This window comes from Convolutriloba macropyga, chromosome 8, assembly GCF_964194025.1.
Source record: "Convolutriloba macropyga chromosome 8, txConMacr16.3, whole genome shotgun sequence".
Taxonomy (NCBI): Eukaryota; Metazoa; Xenacoelomorpha; order Acoela; family Convolutidae; genus Convolutriloba; species Convolutriloba macropyga.
Window position 1 is genome coordinate 67,719,134 of NC_134475.1, and position 20,089 is coordinate 67,739,222.

At 34.1% G+C, this 20,089-nt stretch overlaps 2 protein-coding genes across 2 annotated transcripts in view; both read right to left on the reverse strand.

Annotated features, from left to right (window-relative positions):
• LOC142344940 (sodium channel and clathrin linker 1-like) overlaps positions 1 to 20,089 on the reverse strand; it is a 364,638-nt gene that overhangs the window by 182,113 nt on the left and 162,436 nt on the right. The window lies entirely within an intron of this gene.
• LOC142344938 (polyamine-transporting ATPase 13A3-like) overlaps positions 12,309 to 20,089 on the reverse strand; it is a 74,714-nt gene continuing 66,933 nt past the window's right edge. The window contains exons 17-20 of the mRNA XM_075397022.1: positions 16,866 to 17,064; positions 14,997 to 15,117; positions 13,161 to 13,404; positions 12,309 to 12,611 (exon numbers count right to left, since the gene is read on the reverse strand). Of these exons, the coding sequence (XP_075253137.1) occupies positions 12,378 to 12,611; positions 13,161 to 13,404; positions 14,997 to 15,117; positions 16,866 to 17,064 (798 nt within the window). The 3' untranslated portion in view covers positions 12,309 to 12,377. The remainder of the gene's footprint in view (positions 12,612 to 13,160; positions 13,405 to 14,996; positions 15,118 to 16,865; positions 17,065 to 20,089) is intronic.

Here is a 20,089-nt window from a genome sequence, read left to right on the forward strand (position 1 = left end):
CGCTTCAATGCGTTGACACTGATTTTTCCACGCTGTTTTCGCCTGTTCATTGCTGGTACGTCGATATTGTTCTGATTGTGCTGTCGGGTTGTCAACTGCGTCTTCATAAGCTGCATTTACTGGCAAGATAACATTTACTGGAGGGTCAGCTAGGAGAAGGTCCACTTCAATTCCTTCCCGAGCAAGAATTGCAAGTTTTAATTGCGTCCTCCAATAATCCCAGCGAAGTGGGGATTCTAGGGTTGCCTTTTCCCAGAAGGGTTGAATTCCGAGTGGAGATTTGCCGCTGTCCTTTATTGCTGACTGCGCCATGTTATACTTAAGCTTTGCAAACAGACTTGGATGTGTGTCGCAAATACACTATCTCAAAAGTGTAATAGGAATCGCAGAGCGAATCCTCAAATAAGTGTGTTTTACAGAATTGGTTTATTGGAATCGCGATGCGAATCCACAGCTAATTTGTCTTAAGTAGATTAAGAGCGTTTGCAGAAGCAACTTGAATTCAGATTGACTAAATGAAATTATGATTACTTATAATAAAATACTGTGAACAACATATGAAATAATATAAGAGACTAGTGGGAATATTTTTATACGTGAATAATAAAAAGTCATAACTCAAGTTATAAGCGCATGATATAAATATTAAAAATAGAGGATAAAATAATTAAGTACACATAGAGGTTTCGATATATAAGTACACATACGTATCACAATATGGTAAAAAAGCAGGCACATGCAAACTGCGGAAATATTTTTTGTAAGCTCAAAAAGAGAGCTAGTTGTACTCCCACTGGCTTAAAGTGTTTTCCGGAAGATTAATTTTGCTGGTTTTTTGCAAATTTAAACTCGATATCTATACAGAATGCACTTTTTGTTTTTAATATTTTGAGAAAATTTTCGTTTAAGAACTGATCTATGTCACAAATAAACAAACAATACAGGAATTTTTTAGACGCGCAGCAACATTAGAACTGATCTTGCTCTCACCATGGATCTTGACAGTAAAAAATTGTTCCCAATTTTTTGTGGCAGGGTGCATATCTGAAAAAAATCTATCTGCATTTCTTGTTTTTTTATATTACTTACTGACAACAATTTCAACGAACATGTATTATGGTTGCAGAGTTAAGCTCATGATTTTTAAAGCTTCGACCAAATCTATTTGTAAAATTTTCATTCACATCTTACACGTTGTCTTCATTTGTTATACACTTTGTAGTCCAGTAATATTGCCTCCCCAATCGAAAACTCAATTGGCCTCTATAGGAGGTACAAAAGAAACTAGACATTGCTTTCAGTTTTTATCTATTACCTCTCATGACTGTAAATATATTTGATATGAAGATGTCAATGAATTTTTAATCTTTGTCACTTTTCTATCTTTACTATCAAAACCCCTGCGGTGTCTCATTCAAAACCGGCCGAAACGCATTTCCTGCAAATACCATTCATTGTCTGTAGCTGTTTTATATTTAACTAATCGTTTCGTTCGACGTTTTCTAGGCTCATTTCGTTTCCGTGTCGAATTATCATATAATTGGCAGTTCAAATTGAAGGTTGCTTAGTTAAAAAAAAATAACATTGTTGAAAAAAAAGCGCAACTGGATATCTTAAATGATTTAGTTGAATAGTTTATGCTTCTATGGGCCGAGACACAGTTCCCTCGCAAAATTTAGTGTTTATTTTTACCCTTGTTTGCCTTTCTTGTTGTTGTACGACATATACCTGATAACTATGGGCCTCAATGACTTCCCCGAGTCGTATAATAAAATTCTTTTGAAAATTTCTGTTTAAAGCTAACTATTTAAATAACTTTCAATTAGTTTTTTTTTAAATTGAAAGATTTTTTAAATTGTCATATTCCCCCATTTTTGTCACCATTTAGCTCAATCTCATTCGTAAAAGGTGTCAACTACTTTTTTGATTCAATTATTAATTTATCTGTTGGTGATAAGTTTTGATTGATGGCTTCGAGCACCTAATTTCACAAATTTTTGAGTTTTCGATATTGGTCAAATTTTGGGTTTCTTTTGTCAGTTTTACGTAGTCTTTCTGTATGGAAGACCCGTTAAGGTTAAGATTAGAAGAAAATAAATACTTACAGTTCTTGCACATATCATCTAATAATTATAAGGCCTTTTACACTGTTGTGTGGTAAAATTGATTCCAAAGTTATGGCTTATATCTGTTTTTTTTTGGTATTTTGTCCTATGACTAAGTCTCATTATTAGCAAGCGCAATTGGCTAGCTAAAGTGTCGCAAGTTAACCCAAGAGACGCAAGTTGAACTTTGATGAATTGTTAGTGATTTTTATCTACTTTTACGCTATCTCTTTATCGACTTTTTTCCTTTCCTCTTCAGGTTATAACATTGATGGTAGGTTTCTCTAGTTTTGAGAAATTTGCCCGAATAAACATTTTTAATTTTTTAGTATCAAACTTATGGGCCTAACAACTTCACTGTGATTTTCTGGAAAGTTTGTCCTGCTACTTGTCCTTGAACGTTTTCCTTGAACTTTTTGAACATTTTACATCTATTCATCATTTGGCAGCCGATTAAGTCAATAGTTTTGGTGAGCGGGGTCGAAGCATTGTTAGAACGCAAGTTACCGAGCCTCCTTGTTATATATTAAAATTATTGATACCCAGTCACTTTTCAAATTCGATTCGTGTGGTCTGGGATAGTTTTCGATATCAATTGAAAAGAAATTCAATTCCAAAAAAATGTGGGATATTGTTAGTTTTTTAAAGTTTTCTGTAATTGAAAAACTCAATTTCTTTGTTATTGTTGTTTTGATTTTACGTTCACTTTTAGTTTTTTTGGTTAAGGCTGACCTGTTATTACCATACTAATAAATCACGTCGATTCGATTAATACTACTTAATATCTATTTAATATCCCATCTATTTCTCTCACATTAGAGCGTATTAGAACTGACGGAGCAAACAGTATAATTTTTGGTGGATAAAAATTGAATCAGATTGATTTAAAAAATCAATATCATGACAAACTCTCCATTGTTCAGACTTGATCATTTCTTGCTACTTTACCTTTTTTCTCAAGCAGAAACACTTAAGTATTTTGGTCATTGCGGCTCCTTAATCCAAGGTACGATTGTTATGAGTTTATGGAGTCCATAGTCAGTCAGACAACTTTCCAAATTAAAATAAAACAAGGAGGCTCGGTAATGTGCGATTGCACATAAGGTTCCGACCCCGCTCATCCACAATTTTGGCATAACTGTCTACCAAAGTATTTAAAAAAAATTGGTGTATGAACGAACAGATAGCCTCGAAAGCAAAAAAACTCAGTGAAGCAAAAAAAATGATGCATTAGATTGATGCCAGTATTAAAACATGCCAAAATATTAAGAAAGCGAGTCAAGACGAACAGCAAGATCAAACAACAACAACAAACATTAATTACATCAAAAAATTTATGTCCGTTTTGAAAAATAGCGTCCAAATAGCGTCAGTTAAAACTGAAACTAAACAAAAAAACTGTAATTCACAAGAAAAAGTTATCGGACCAGTCAATAATAAGGTTTGGTAACAATTAGACAAAAAAAACAAAAACAGTAATTTCGAAAAATTCGCTTAATTTTTTTTTTAAAAATTAATTTCAAAGTAATGAAAACCATTGGAAATCAACTAAAATATCCCATAGATTTACGATTACCAGTATTCCGAAAGATGGGAATTAAGAGCTGTCGGTGTTCAATTTTTATGCGGTTACAAAAATAACAACAAATGGACAACAAACAAAGAATCAGTTAAAATTTGCCAGAAAACGCTTTTGAAGCCGTAAAGCCATACTTTGGCCCTCAAAATATGTTCGATTACACTTTTCTCAAAGACCAAAAATGTATTATGTGACCTCTTGTTAACGAAACCAGGTAACAAGCAGACAAAAAAAGAAAATATATAAAAATTTTCGAAAAGTTTTTTTCGAAAAAAAGACATTAAAGCCATTAATTACAAAACGAAATAATTAAAAACGTTCGCTTATTCTTCCAAAGGAAGCCCTGGAGAGCTGCATTTATCCAGAATATATCTCACGTCTACAAAGGGAACACAAAGTATGACAAAAATTAAAAATTAATTAAATTCTTTTGTGAAAACCCGTGTCGAAGCCAGTAACGTCATTACGAATTCGTTAAAAACATTGAATTTTGTGATACCAATCCCTTTGATACCTTACTTGGAAACCAAAATTGTCATATTTGGCCTGTGATTAACGAGACTAGGTAAATGAGAGACAGTAAAGGGAACAAAATTCCGAAGTTAAACAGTTTTTTGTTTAATTTTTAAAAACAATTGTTTTCAAAGTCATGAAAGCCATCAGTTATCTTCTAATATTACAACATCAGCCCATCTATTTTTTTGTAGAGAGCCAAAGCAATCGGGTCATTGCACAGGAAATTTCAAACGACTAAAAGGACAATGTAAAAAAGACAGTTAAAGACGAAATTAAAAAATTCAAAAAATTTTTTGAGAAAGTAATTGTCGAAGCCGTCTAAATACAAATTTGGAGCTAATTAAGAAGCGAATTGGACCTCTCACTAATAATCTTTAATTTGAAATGTTCTGTTATTTAATTAATACATAAAAAAGATCAAATTTTTTATAAGAAAGACCGACTGATTAAAATCCTTAGATTTACTTTTGGATTGTAACAGTCCAAGATTGGTCCAAAACTAGCTCAGCTAATGCTGTTCGTACATTAAGAACATTAAATTTTTGAATGTTTTAGATATAGATAAATTTTAGTTAAAAAATCAAAATAAGTGCTGCGTTTTTTATAATCAACGAGTGAAAGTAACAAAGAACGTCAAAGTTTTAATTACGGTGAACTCGCAACGGAAGTTGAAGTAGAAAGAGCCCGTTTATGAGCCTACAAGATGGTGTTAGTGGTGATTGGGTGTGTACTTCCTGCAAATTTAATCAAAGTGGCCTAAAGAAACTTATTTCGTGCTGTTTTTGATGAAAAAGTCTGAATTTTGAATATTTTTGCCATAATTTTTGACAAAAAAATTACAACGTTTTTCTGTCTTTAAAAATAAAATCAACAACATTTTCTCTAAAATTTTTAACAAATTTTAGCAAAATTAGCGAAATTTGTGGTCGAATATTCCGGAAAATGTGAATAAAATCAACGGAATTACCTCCATTTTCTCAAAAGCTCAAACCTCGATAACTCCCTGCAAAAAACGAAAATCAAAAAATGTTTTTAATTCCATACTCTACGCTGGACAAGCTTTCTTTTGATACCAGTCTCAACTCTCTACGGTGAATATATCGATCGGCCAAAATTGTCTGAACAAAAAAAAACCATTTGAGTATATAGTTCCTTCCCCCTCAAGAGGGGTCTGAACAAAAAGAAGTATTTGAATGATATGTAAGATGAGCTGTACCTACGTATCAGCAGTTTTAACTTTATAGCAAAAATATCATAATTTTGCAAATTAGTGAGGCACGACAAGCATAAATTTCTGTAATTTAGTTATTCATAAGTTTCTACTTCTTTTTTCCAACCCCTCCGTCATTTAACCCTTCCATCATTTAACCCCCTATGATTTAACCCCTCTATCATTTCATACTGTCAATTAGCATTCGAAATTAAAGGCATGTTTTGTCGTCATACTTAAGTGGATAACTAAACCCCATGTTCGGTTGTGATAGTTTCATATTGTCCCACGTGCCGCTGAAGCATGACCTAATGATTGTATTGCTAATTTAATATCTTTATACAAATGATTTAAAAGATTGAAATGATAGGGTGGTAGATAAAGAGGGGTTAAAAAGCGGGACTCTCATGGTCTCAGTGGCAATACTACATTTGCATAAGATTCAAATTGTTGCTAAAATTCTAATAATTACAGGACTTTGAATGAAATTACTGTTAAGATGATTTGGTCTTTTAGATTATGAGTTAAAAAACAATACTGCAATCAGAACTAAGAGAAAAATGGAGATCCGAACTTAAATTTTTCAGTTCTTCGGAAAGAATAAAAAGTAGCGCAATAACAAGAAAGACATTATCTTCATCACGATATCAGCCCTTCCTCAGAATGTCGAAGTTAATGATTTCCTTTTGTTGTCTACTTTCCAAAGAACAAATGTTGCTAGTTGACCCTCATTCAGTAATTAACTTCAGCCCATAGTTTTACAAAGGGACCAAAACAGGGACTTGAAACAATGCCCAAGTTCATTAACCATTAAGTGAATGAACTCAAAAAATGATTCATTTATACTTCTATAAAGCACAGTAAAGCCAAAATTTTCACGACAAAAAAGATTATATTTGTATAGTTGATTCCTGATTAACAAATGTAACAGGAGAAAAAAGGGAACGATGAAGTAACACTTAAAAGTACGGCTCTTCTTTTTGCAGCGACGAGATTTTGAACGCAAAAATATTTTGTATGAAAAATTGATTGATTCTTCACGAATTCAGCCTTCTGAATCAAAACGATCAGTGAACGAATGAATATTTTATCGAACTTTTTCTAAATCGCCAAACAAACCATATTCCATCTGACATCGTAAGTATTTCTCTCAAATAACCATCGGGGCTCTTTAATATAGAGGAGTGTAGCCTAGACTACTTTTCATCGGTGCGAAAAAGGCCGAGACTTAGGGGGTTCGACCCCTCGACCTCACGACAGCACGCAGGGACTTAGCCAACAAGGCGAATCGGTAATGTGCGATCGCACATAACGTTCCGACCCCGCTCATCCACAATTTTGGCATATTTATATACCAAATGAGGAACATAGAAAAACCCAAAAAATCAAGTATTTTTTTAAAAAAATTGGTGTATAAACGAAAAGATAACCTCCAAAGCAAAGAACTCAGTTTTGGAGTAAAAATGATGCATTAGATTGATAAGATGTGCAAATATTAAGAAAGCGAGTCAAGACGAACAGCAAAATCAAACATCAACAACAAAAATTAATTACATCAAAAACTTCAAAGATATGGGACTAGTCAATAAAAAAGCTTGGTAACAATTAGACAGTAAAGAACGAAAACAGAAAAGTTGAAAACTTCGCTTATTTTTTTAAAAACAATTAATTTGAAAGTAAGGATAACCATTAGAAATCAATTAAAATATCCCATAGGTTTGAGGGTACCAATATTTTTATAGAAAGAATTAAGAGCTGCCGGTATTCAAATTGCGTTTACAAAAAGAACAACAAACAGACAACAAACAAAAAATCAATTAAAACTTGACAGAAAACGCTTTCGAAACCGTTAAAGCCATACTATGGCCATCAAAATTTGCTCGATTGCACTTTCTGCGCGCATTAATATAAAAATCCAATGAAACCGGTTCATTGTACAGGAAAATTCATACGAAAAAAAAGACAAAGTAAAAACGACATTTAAAGAAAAAACTTAAAAAATTTAAATAAATTCTTCGAGAAAATAGTGTCGAAGTCGTTAAAATCATAGTCTACATCTTAAAAGATTTTAAAACTACCAATTGTGCCTTATTTCCAAAGCCAATAAAATGATATATGAACTGCCAATAACGTGATAATAAGACAAAATTAGAAAACGTGAAAAAAGGGCAAATACATAATTTTTTTTTAAAAAATGGGAAATCTAGCAGTATCAAAGCCAGAAAAGAATAACATAAGGCGTAAAACCGCAAAAAAATTGAAATTGATTTCAATAGAAAGAAGAAGCGTTCTTTCATTGCTGACAATAAGCTACATGTAGACCAAAATAGGATAATAATAGAGGCGAAGTTCAATTAGTCATTACTTATTTAAAAATCAAATATTTTTAAAAGTCAAAAAGACCAAAAGCCTTCAAGTAACCAACTAGGTACAATAACGTGGAGCTAATAAGGAAGGCAATTGGACCTATCATAAGTGAGCTTTGGCTTGAAATGTTCTGTTAATTAATTAATGTAGAAAAGATCAAACTTTTTAAAAAAGACGGACTGATAACAATCCGAATTTTTTTTATTGTATCAGTCCAAGATTGGTCCAAAACTAGCCCTGCTGATTCTGTTTGTCCATTAGAAACAAATATTCAAATGTTATAGATATTGATATTTGGTTAGTTAACAAATCAAAAATAGATGCTGCGTTTTTGATAACCAACAAACAAATTTAGCAAATAACAGCAAAGTTTTAATCACAGTGCACTCTCAACGGAGTTTGAAGTCGAAAAGCCCGCTTTTGAGTCTACAAAGATTGTGTTAGTGGTGTATGGGTCTCTACCTCCTGTAAATGTACTCAAACTGAACTAAAGAAACTTATTTCGTGCTGTTTTTGTTGAAAAAGTCTTAATCTCGAAATATTTAGCCAAAATTTTAGACAAAGTTAATAAAAATAGCCAACAATTTTTTTGTCTTTAAAAATAAAAATAAACAACACTTTCCAAAAATTAACAAATTTTAGCAAAATTCGCGAAATTTTAGTCAAAAACTCCAAAAAATCTGAATAAAATCTTACCGGATTTGAAATACTCAAGAGCTGATTTCGTTAGAGTTTTTTCGCATCTCAAGAGCGATTAAAACCTGCACAGTTTCTCCACGTGTAAACTTGTATCTGGTTTTCTCAATGACTACTTGCGTAATTTAAAGTCAAATATTAAACCAATAAAAGGCTTCCTATGGAAAATGATGTCTATACTCTAGCATGTTTAAAGAAATATTGAACACTGCTTTGACTGCTTTTGATATTGAATATGGAAATATTGAGTTGAGTAAAAAAAGAGGGAGTGTAACATCTGCTCTTCATTGGTTAGCAAAGATTTAAGATTCGACGTTTGACTTATTTGACTTCAGTTGGCTGATATACAAAAAATTAAAACACTAAGCTGCGTTCCAACTGGAACAAATCAACAAAATATTTTCAATTGGTCGCCCAATTAAAAGCTAGGAGAATGGAATTAAACTGTGGCCTTTTTCGATGAAAAAATTTCGGTTACGCCTACGCAACGATGTTTATACGTTTTGATGATTTGAGATACTCTAAGAGCTAATTTCGATATAGTGTTTTTGCATCTTCAAAAATTTATTGAATACTTATAGCCTACGTTATCCTGTTTGTCACGGATGTTTGCAGACACTTCGTCAGTCACGGGGGAGGGTTGTTTTTCCATTAGATACTTGGTCTCAAACATTAAAAAAAATCATAATAGGCCTTGATTTTCTGATTAGCTCGCAGACCTCAGACATGGAACTTATTTAATAAACAAACTGACTAACATCTGACGAACAGCCCTTGAACGACTGGTGGGGCAAATTAATTACAACTTTTTGGGGCAGGCTTGTGGCGCAGACTACAGAAACTTAAATGGTGTCACAACTTGACTAGAGAGGGCAACTGAACTAAAAAACGTCAAGCGAGTAATCACTCAAGAAGTAAAGTCACACAATCTATAAAGCAAAACATCGCATAAACATAACCCATTAACGTCCTGCGAATTGCTCACAAACGACCGGCGAGTGTTTGGCTTCGTCAGCAGCTAGCCACGGTTTAGTGAGGCTAGTTTTAGAATAATTGAAGGGGCGTAAGGTGAGCGCATCGGGGGTGCAAATGTGGATGGATTAAGGAGACTGATAAGGGGGCGGTGGGTGGGTGGAGTGTGGGATCAATTTTTAGGAAACGCCCGTCACACCACGAGAATAAGTCTCCAAAACAAATTCTGTTTATTGCATAATTGAAGACTAATGGTCTGAACGGCTCCAAGAGAACTTAATGCAAACTGGGCGCTACTTCTTTATCCCGTTTCTGAAGACGAAAGTCAAATGGGTCAGACAAAAAATTGTCCAGGCGGAAAATTGCATAGATGAGAAAAACAGGATTAATATATTTGCTGCAAATTCTTTTCAGAGCAAGCAACAATGATTTCTAAAAAGTGCCCATTAAGTCATTTATGATGAAAATATTTCTTGATAATGAGGATCAGAGATGATGACATTACGCCACATAACAGCAACTGAAGTGCAGCATCAACAAAAAAGAGAGAGAGAGGTAGCGTGAGAGAGAGAGAGAGAGAGATAAAACGTGAAGGAGATAGAGAAGGAAAGAAACTCTAACCGACAGAGAGAGAGAGAGAGAGTAAGAGAGATAGGAATAATTTCCATGATGTGATTCAACTAAACAAATCATAAAGAAAATTGAACAGGCCAAATAAAAGAAAAAAATTCAACTTTGCAGTAAAAAGTTCAATAAAAGTCCAATTTTTCTCTCGAAATTTCTGCCAATTAACCCATCTCCGAGACTTGAAAAGATTTTGAAAAAATTTGGAAACGACTGCAAATTTTAACGAAATCTTGCTAAAATTCAAAATATTAATATCTTAAAAACCATTTCATTGTCTCAAGAGGCTACTCAGTATCCCTGTTTCACGCCTGAAATAGTTTCACTGGCTCATAAAGATCCATACACTTGGAACATGGTACAAATTTTAAATTTTATCCAAAAATTACTAAAACTGCAGTCATAAAAAAATGATCACCATCCCATTAACTTTAAACTATGCGAAAGATTATCATTAAACCTTTGAGCAGGTCCCTACGACCCTGGTGCGGAAAAATGATAAAACTACTCAGTATCCCTGTTTCACGCCTGAAATAGTTTCACTGGCTCATAAAGATCCATACACTTGGAACATGGTACAAATTTAAATTTTATCCAAAAATTACTAAAACTGCAGTCATAAAAAAATGATCACCATCCCATTAACTCTAAACTATGCGAAAGATTATCATTAAACCTTTGAGCAGGTCCCTACGACCCTGGTGCGGAAAAATGATAAAACTTCAAAAAGATTCAAAAAACTTACTCAAATTGAAAATATTTTTAAAAATTGCTAATATTAAAATCTTCAAAAACATTCAAATAGATCTAGAAGCTACACGTTAACCTAAAATCAAACCCTGGAGGAGGCAACGTGACTCTTCAGGCTGGAAAAACCCAAAAAAATGAAAAAAAATTAAAAAACTGAAAAAAATTGCAAGTTGCATACAAAAACTTCCAAAATTTATATATATATATATATATATATATATACAATATATATATATATATATATATATATATATAAATATAATATATATATATATATATATATATATATATATATATATATATATATATATTGAAAACTAATCCATGGCAAATACAAAAGATTTTCCAGTGTTTTCTAAACAAACCCGAAAAAGATTTTTTTTAGGCTGAAAAATCGGAATATTGACAATAAATATCAAAAAAATTGAAAAAAATGCAAGTTTTTTTTAAAAAAAATGCTAAAATTCGTGGTCGTTGAAATTTTGAACATTCCATTACATTTAGAAAATATACAGTCACCTATTATTGAACCCTAGAGGAGGTTCGTCGGCTCTTGAGGCTGGAGAAACCAAAAAATCGACAAACATTTTCAAAAAACTTGAAAAAAGTTTAATTTTTTTTCAAAAAAAATCGCTAAAGTTTGTCATATTAAAAAAAATGAAAGCTATTCCATATAAAACTTTTTTAGTAAATTATTATCAAAACCTTAAGGACTTTTTCTGGCACCTGCCTCTTGAAAGACGTGATTGATGAAAAATAAATGTCAAAAGATTGAAAAAATTTGCACGTTTTGTCAAAAAAATGCTAAAATGCACCATAAATCTCCAAAACAGTTTGAGCTAAAAGAGCTGAAAGGCTCTAAGAGCACTTAATGCCCGCTGGGCGCTACCTGTTTATCCAGTTTCGACGAAAAGTCAAAAGAGTCAGACGAAAAATTGGTCAAGCGAAAAATCGCAAAGACCGATAGGACTAATATAATTGCTACAAACTTCGTTTGACAGCAATTAAAAAGCACAAGACTAAGGTAACTGCTACAAACTTTGAGAGCAATTAAAACGAATTGGCAAAACACTTTTAACCAAAAATTTCTGGTCAAACCATCGTAATATTGAGCTGCTTCAATAGAGTACTTCATCTTTTCTAATTCACTATTTCTCGTGCATGCAAATTTTCTTCGAGGTTTTACACGTTTTCTTTGGCACAAACATCTATACAGCGATTGTATGTCACTTGCAGTGAAATTTTTCACAGGCAATTTTTCTTGAAGTGTGGAATTCTTTCCACAGACGCATTAACAAATGGCTCTTATTCTCTGCTGAATGTGAAGCAACAAGTGCAAACGTACAAGACTACTCATTACTGTTATTTATGTCACAAATCTCAGAGAAGCGATCTCATTAATTATTTTTATAGCTTCACATGACTACCAGTTCATTTTGTTTCAAAATAACTTCTTCGCTAGTTATTTCTCACTCTTTAGAAAAAAAGATAATCCAAATAATGAAATTAAAAACTATAGCAAAAATATATATATCTGGATTTAAAAATGATTGATATTCTAAATATAAATGTGAGATACGGACTTGATAAATGCATTGTTAACATAAGGACAGGACGTGTTTTGTCCCCTCCTACAGCAACACTTATAGCACAGAGATATTAGGCATTTAAAAGAGCGTTCGATCAGTTCGAAACCGATCACAATGTTTTCCATCAGGAAGAGAAGCAACAAGTTGATGATACAAAACTCTGCTATTAGGAGAATGAACAGGTGATGGTCGTCCACAGGCACCTGAAAATAACAACTCATATTTTTAATCATACAATTGACAACTAATGCTCATCTGGCATCCAAGTGCGGACCTATTAACTTCAAAACTGTCTTCTTCTAAGTAGATTATGACCACCTCTATTTGACAATGCTAAATCCTTTTTCTGTTTCGCATGTTATATACAGAGTAGCGTGCTATATAACAACATATAATTTGTAACTGGGGGTCATAAAAACACTGGGGGGGGGGAAACAGAATAGATCCCTTTTATGTTATGCATAAATTGTAATGGATAGTCTTACTTATTAAAAGCTTAGTGTTCATAAAAATTAGGTCCCTGGAGCACGTGCTATTTTCATTCACAACATGCATTACGACACTCACATACTTATTGAATCTTCGATTTTCGGGTCTTCCTCATTATAGCCACACCAGCTTAGTGGTCATATAATGCGTAAGACGTTTAGCTCTTCCGCCCATAACCGGAAAATATACCACAATGGGGGCATAATTTGGTGAGGGTGGGGTTATTATATGAAATATCCCGATATTCTCTATGGAAGCCTCACCATCTCAAAGAAGTCTGCGAGGAACTTGGGGGGATAGAGCATCAAGAGTAGGTTCAGTGCAATTAATCCCAGTAAGGCAGCAGAGAATGCCCTGTTGGTGTAGAAAGGCTTTCTGTATGGGAATCCCTTTGAGAAGACAAGAGCACTGAAGACATATTGGAAGTTAGACACTATGAAGACTGCAGTGTTCTCGTATCCCTTCTCCACAACTGTCTTCCCATTGTCACTCTTCCACGGGTGGTACCTTGCACAGAAAAACAGAACTCTACTAATGATGGATAAATTCCCATTCTTTTTTCAGTATTTTTAACATAACCGACTAACGTCGGGCAAATTGCTCTCGATCGGCAAGCTGTTGGCTTTGCCAGTAGCTAGCCACGGTTTAGTGAGGCTAGTTTAAGCTTGATTCGACTCTGCGACTTTTAGTTTTCTAGCCTTGTAAATAAATCAAATAAAAAACTGATATTTGAAAAAGTTGCAAAATATTGCACAAATTAAAAGAAAAGCTTCCAGATTTCGCATTCAAAAATGTTCAAAACTATTACTGTCTCTGGAGTTATGTCTTGTAACCCATCTGCAAGACATGAAAAGCTTCGTTGGCCAGTAATGATCGTTAAAGTCAGAAAAGGACAAAAATATTCAAAATTTTGAAAACAATAGCAAATTTTAACAAATTCTAGCTAAAATTCAGGATATTAAATCTTGAAAACCATTTCATTGTCTCAAGAGACTATCCAGTATCCCAATTTGAAGCTTTAAATAGTTTCACTGGCTCATGAAGATCCACAAACTTGCAACATGATAAAAATTTTCCGAAAACTTAAAATGAGTCACTAAAATATTGACAACCATTTCATTAACTCTACAAAATATGCAACAGTTTATCAAACCTTGCCGAGGTCCCTAGTACCCCGGTGCTGGAACATGATAAGGTAAAAGATTAAGAATTAAAAAAATTGCAAATATTTTTAAAAACTGCTGATATTAAAATCTTGAAAAACATTTTATTACATCTAGAAACTATGAACCGGCCTATAACCAAACCCCAGAGGAGGTTGCTTGGCTCTTGAGGCTGTAGAAACCTAAAAAATGACAAAATTTTCAAAAAACTTAAAAATTGAAGTTTTATCAAAAAGTTGCTTAAATTTGTGATGTTAAAATGTTGAAAACTATTCCATGAGCACTAAAAAATCTGCATTAACTTACAATCAAACCCAGGGGTTTTCTGGGCCTCCTGGTCTGGACAAACTTGAATAATGTCTAAATGTCGAAACAATTGGAAAAAATTGCAAGTTTTCTTTAAAAAAATGCTGAAGGTCGTGATGTTAAAATCTTGAACATTGCATTACATCTAGAAATAATACAGTAACCTATTATCAAATCCTAGAGGAGGTTATGTGGATCTTGAGGCTGAAGAAACCTAACGAAGGACAAAAAATTGGGGAGGTGGGGCAATAGTGGGGGGGGGGGGGGTTATTCAACAGTGGCGCGTCTCCAAGCTCTAAGTACCGCCCTTCACACCAAAAGTACAAGTCTCCAAAACAGTTTGAGCTGAAAGGCTCTAAGAGCACTTAATGCCCGCTGGGCGCTACCTGTTCATCCCGTTTTTGAGGATGAAAAGTCAAAAGCGTCAGACAAAAAATCGGTCAACCGAAAAATCGCATAAAAAAAGACCTACAGGACTAATATAATTGCTACAAACTTCGTTTGAGTGCAATTAAACACATAAGTCTAACTAACTAAGGTCGCAAAGATTAAGCAATGTTAAGGTCAGCTGTGTTTCGAGGCACACATATATATACACCTGTGTACACACATTTTTCTTTTTTCTCTTACCAGGGCTCCGTTCTGACGTAGAAGAATGCTGCCAGCTGGACGATCATTTGTATAACTGCACAAGAGAACACTGAGAAGATTACTGAGAATGACAACAGTCTGTTCTGGGGTCTCTGAGGCACTGAAACTCATTCACAAAATTCAACCCAAAGCCGTTTATTCGTTTCAATATAGAAAATAGTACATTTGAGAAATCAGCTTCAAGAACCTCTATTGAACAAATTCTCAAAACTTTGTTCAACCAAGTTCCTCGGGATTCTTCAGATCCATAATGATAACAGATAGTAACTCCTTTACTCTCTCATCGAAAATTTCATTAGCCATAGAATTTTTTCACTTTCAAAAATCAACCAATGAGTGAAAAAATGTGCTTTCAAAATATCATAACAGCAAATCCATCTGGATACCCCATCTTTTGGCAATGCAAAACAAAACCAACCCTCCGGGACATCCTATCCACTAAACTATACCGGTTTTTCCATTTGATCGCTTGCAATCATTTTTGTTATCAACAGACTTCATATCGAAATCAGAGCAATTTAGATCGCAGAAAAACTCAAAAGTCAAACATGAAAAAGTCAATTAAGAGCGAAAGTGCTCCAGAACAGAAGTACAAAAACGGTTAAACAAACATTTTGCTAAAAAAGCACACACCTGCACAATAATTGCTTCAAACTTTGTTCGACAGGAATTAAATTTATCTGAAACTGAAAACGATGTTCTTTTTACAATCAAAATATTAATAAATGTGTAAATGGAAATTTTATGAAATTCGAGGGTTCAACTCTAAAAACGCCGACGTGCGATGAGGTTAAAAGTTTGATTGACTTCTTGCTCTTAAAATCATTTTAATACGCATTAGACGATGACCATTCAGCAATATGAACAATAGGAAAAAATATAATCTCGGAAAATTTGGATAAAACTTTTCTAACCTGACGTTGGAAAATCATTCAAAATTTAAACAAAAAAGCAAGCTAATGTAAATAATGCATGAGGCTATATAGGCTCTAGTCAAAGGAAAAACATAACCGACTAATGTCAGGCGAATTTCTCTCAACGATTGGCGAGGTAGCTCAACAATAGGTAGCTGGGGCTTAGATAATCCAGCTGAAACTAGCCAGACAGTAGAACAGACTAAAAGGGGTGCATTAGCGTTTGCTGATTCGAGGTGGTTCTCAAGGGTTGTCGAGTGTGCGGGGAGTGGCGAGTCAAATGAGTGGGGGTCTAAAAAGCCAAAAACTTCCCTCACGTCGTGATCTTCTCAGCAGCTGGAGAGATGTGTACACGTAGAGACCAGTAAAGCTTCAAGAAGAAAACAGCTTAGCAACTTAATGCCCCTTGGCGTGGAAGAAAGGTCAAATGGTCAGACAAACTATCAGACGAGAAGCCGGTTTTGACAATCATTGCAGAAAAATTATTGGTGACCGTTTTATAAACTAAAAAATGAACTGAACAGTAGTCAACCTTGAAAGAGCAATGAACAAGCTTTACAGAAAAAAATCAAATTCCATTCAGTTGAAACAAAGACGTGAGTGAAAAGGAGAGCGTCAAGACCTTATAGAAACAAAATCAAAACGAATTTTAAAAAAGGAGAGCGCCTACATAATAGCCGTTTGAGTAGATGACAGAGGCTAGTAGGAAAGATAGGAAAAAGGACGGTAGAAAAGGTCACTCTCCGTTAAAAAATTCAAAGCCGGGAGATAAAGAAACCGCATAAGTGACAGATAAGCTGTGACTAACTTAGCAGCTATAGATCCATACTCCACTAATGAGCAATATACATTATCGTTGATGCAACCTGCAGAACGTGTTTATCTGTTTTCAGTCTGCTTAAAACCTGCCAATGTAAAATCAGACTCTTCTTACCCAGATGACTGGCAGGTCCAGTTCTTCCCATGAGCAGAGCCAGGATAGTGATGAGAACCATGTCTTCGTACATCTGCTCTGTGTCTCCCAAGTTGGACTGGATCACATACAACAACTGGATGGAACTGTACTGGACCATACTGTACAACATCATGAACTTGAAGAGGGCGAATGACGTCACCAGAGCACACCGTCCCTCCTGAACATTTGGAACAAAATACTTTCAATTACTCAGAAAATTATGCAATCCTGATAACGTTTGCTTCCAATTTCACATCACATTCAATCAATTTAGAAATGTTGCCGATACAAAAAATAACTCGTAATCTAGGCTATCAAAAACAAAAACCATAAGATTCGATTTTTATAAGGTAATAGCAAAGTTCCTGTGACTACGCGTATTTGCAACGAGGTGAAATCTATTTCAGTTGACTTCGCCAGATAGATATTTTTATTTTTTAGTTATCTTTTTTTTTTTTGGGGGGGGGGGGGGGGGCACAGTAAAGGTTCTCCTGGTGCTGACGCTAAAAACAAGAACATAGCCAACAGTTTGCCCTCTCAGCTGCAATAACACTTGCCTGCCCTAGGCGCACATGGGGATTGAAACAGAAAAAAGTTGAGAAAGAAATTGAAAAATTGTTCTAATTCAGTGTGCAGTTTCAGTTAGATTCTGAACATATACTTACTTCAGCTTCTAAGCCGAAGGGTATTAGGCTTAATGCTAATATCAGCTAGCAATCGCTCTAATGAACTTTGATAACCTAATACACTATGACTTAATAACCGGGATTTATCGTTTTATCCCGTTTCTTTTGATTCTGCCATTTGAATCGTGCCATTACGATAGGAAACAGCCAAAGCAAGCTAAAATGAGGAATCAAAGCCATTTGAAAACACCATCCTGTAAGGAAGAAATTTAGCCCATATTAAAAAAGAACATTTGAGACAGCTGCTTTTATTGTTGATTAAAATCAACAATTCTGGTCAAAATTAGATACTCCAAAAAGTTTCTCAGCAAACCAAAAAAACACACTTATTTCTTCCTAAGCTTGTTTCAACAGTTTGAAGGGTGGTTTTACTCGTTTATTGGCACAGAACCTCAGGTTTCGAGGAAAAAATTGTGGTAAACGGTACTAAAATTCTCTTCCAACAAAATTTAGTAAACATGATTAGATACTTAAAATACTCCTTATCGCAGCAGTATTTTTTCGTCCTTCTTTTAAATTTGAAAAACTTGTTTTTTATTTGGTTTTGAGGAACAAACCTTCTTCAGTATTATACACTGTAACAAAGGCAAATCTCTCAAATACAATTTGTTGTTTCATCGCAGAATTCAACGCCAACTATACTCTGGTTTTCAACTCAAATGCAACTTTGAAAAAAAAGGTCTTCAGTTTTTTTAATCAAAAAAGCGATATTTTGATTGTTTCAAGAAAGCCAGACTTCAGAACCAATTTAAAAAATGATCTCCTAAGCAGAATTTGAGTAGCTTTGTTGTCTATATGGTGTTCCAATATATATAAATTATTAATTTATGAACCATTGGTTCTGAATCCGAACGTTGTTCAGTTGGTAACATCCTGTTCAACGAATTTTGATTTCTCCTGTGCAAAAAACAATAATACCCTAAACAGATAGCTGATTCAACTTTTCACTCTCTAGCTTTTACACTAGAGAGCCCATGGTAACAATAATTTGCATCAGATCAACAATTTCCTGTTCTGATCATTTTTACCCACTTGGGATATCGTTTTTTTCTTCGAATTTCTATACAAACAAAATACACCTTTACCCACGGTTGGGAAAATGTTTCCCAACCTTGGATAAAGGTGTTGTGACCGCGAAAGCTAACTGCTAAGCCATGCTAAACAGAAGGCAGCTTGAATCAACAGTTTGAAGCGTGGTTTCTGATTTACTGGCACAGAACCTCAGTTTTCGAGAAAACAATTGTTCCTAATTTTCAAAACTCTCTTCCAACTTTAATATGAGTAGAGATGATTAGATACTCAAAATGTTCCTTGTTAAAGTAGGATTATTTGTTCGAAAATAAATAAGCGTTGCCAATTTTTTTATGTCAACACAGAATCAATTGGTTTTGTTTCTTTTTTTTTATAAGATTGAAAAATTTATAATTTGTTTGGTTTTGAGGAACAAATCTTCATCAGTATTGTACACTGTAGCAAAAGCAAAACCTCTCAAATTTTAATTGTCGTTTCATCGCAGAATTCAACGCCAACTTTACTCTGGTGCTCAACTCAAATGCAATTTTGAAAAACAATCCAGTTTTTTTAATCAAAAAAGCGATACTTTGGTTGTTTCAAGACAGACACACTTCAGAATCAATAACAAAATGATCTCCTAAGCAGAATTTGAGCCCTTTTGTTGTTTTTATGGGTTTCCAGTTATATAATTTAGCAAATTATGCACCGAATTGGTTCTGAATCCGAATGTTGTTCAGTTGGCAAAATCCCGTTCAACGAAATTCGATATTTCCGCTGCGAAAAACTAAAATACCATAAACAGATAGCTGATACAACTTCTCCCTCCCTAGTTTATACACCAGAGAGCCCTTGGTACTAACAATTTGCATCAGATCAACAATTTCATGTTTTGAGCATTTCGGATATCGTTTTTTTCGAATATCTATATAATCAAAATACACCTTTACCCACGGTTGGGAAAATGTTTCCCAACCGTGGGTAGGGTGTTGTTGCCAAGTTAGCTAATTACTAAGCCATGGTAGTCAGAATACAGCTTGATTCAACAGTTTGAAGGGTGGTTTTACTCGTTTATTGGCACAGAACCTCAGTTTTCCAGGAAAAAAATTGTGGTAAACGGTACTAAAATTCTCTTCCAACAAAATTTAGTAAACATGATTAGATACTTAAAATACTCCTTATCGCAGCAGTATTTTTTCGTCCTTCTTTTAAATTTGAAAAACTTGTTTTTTATTTGGTTTTGAGGAACAAACCTTCTTCAGTATTATACACTGTAAAAAAGGCAAATCTCTCAAAACCTATTTGTTGTTTCATCGCAGAATTCAACGCCAACTATACTCTGGTTTTCAACTCAAATGAAATTTTGAAAAAAGGTCTTCAGTTTTTTTAATCAAAAAAGCGATATTTTGATTGTTTCAAGAAAGCCAGACTTCAGAATCAATTTAAAAAATGATCTCCTAAGCAGAATTTGAGTAGCTTTGTTGTCTATATGGTGTTCCAATATAT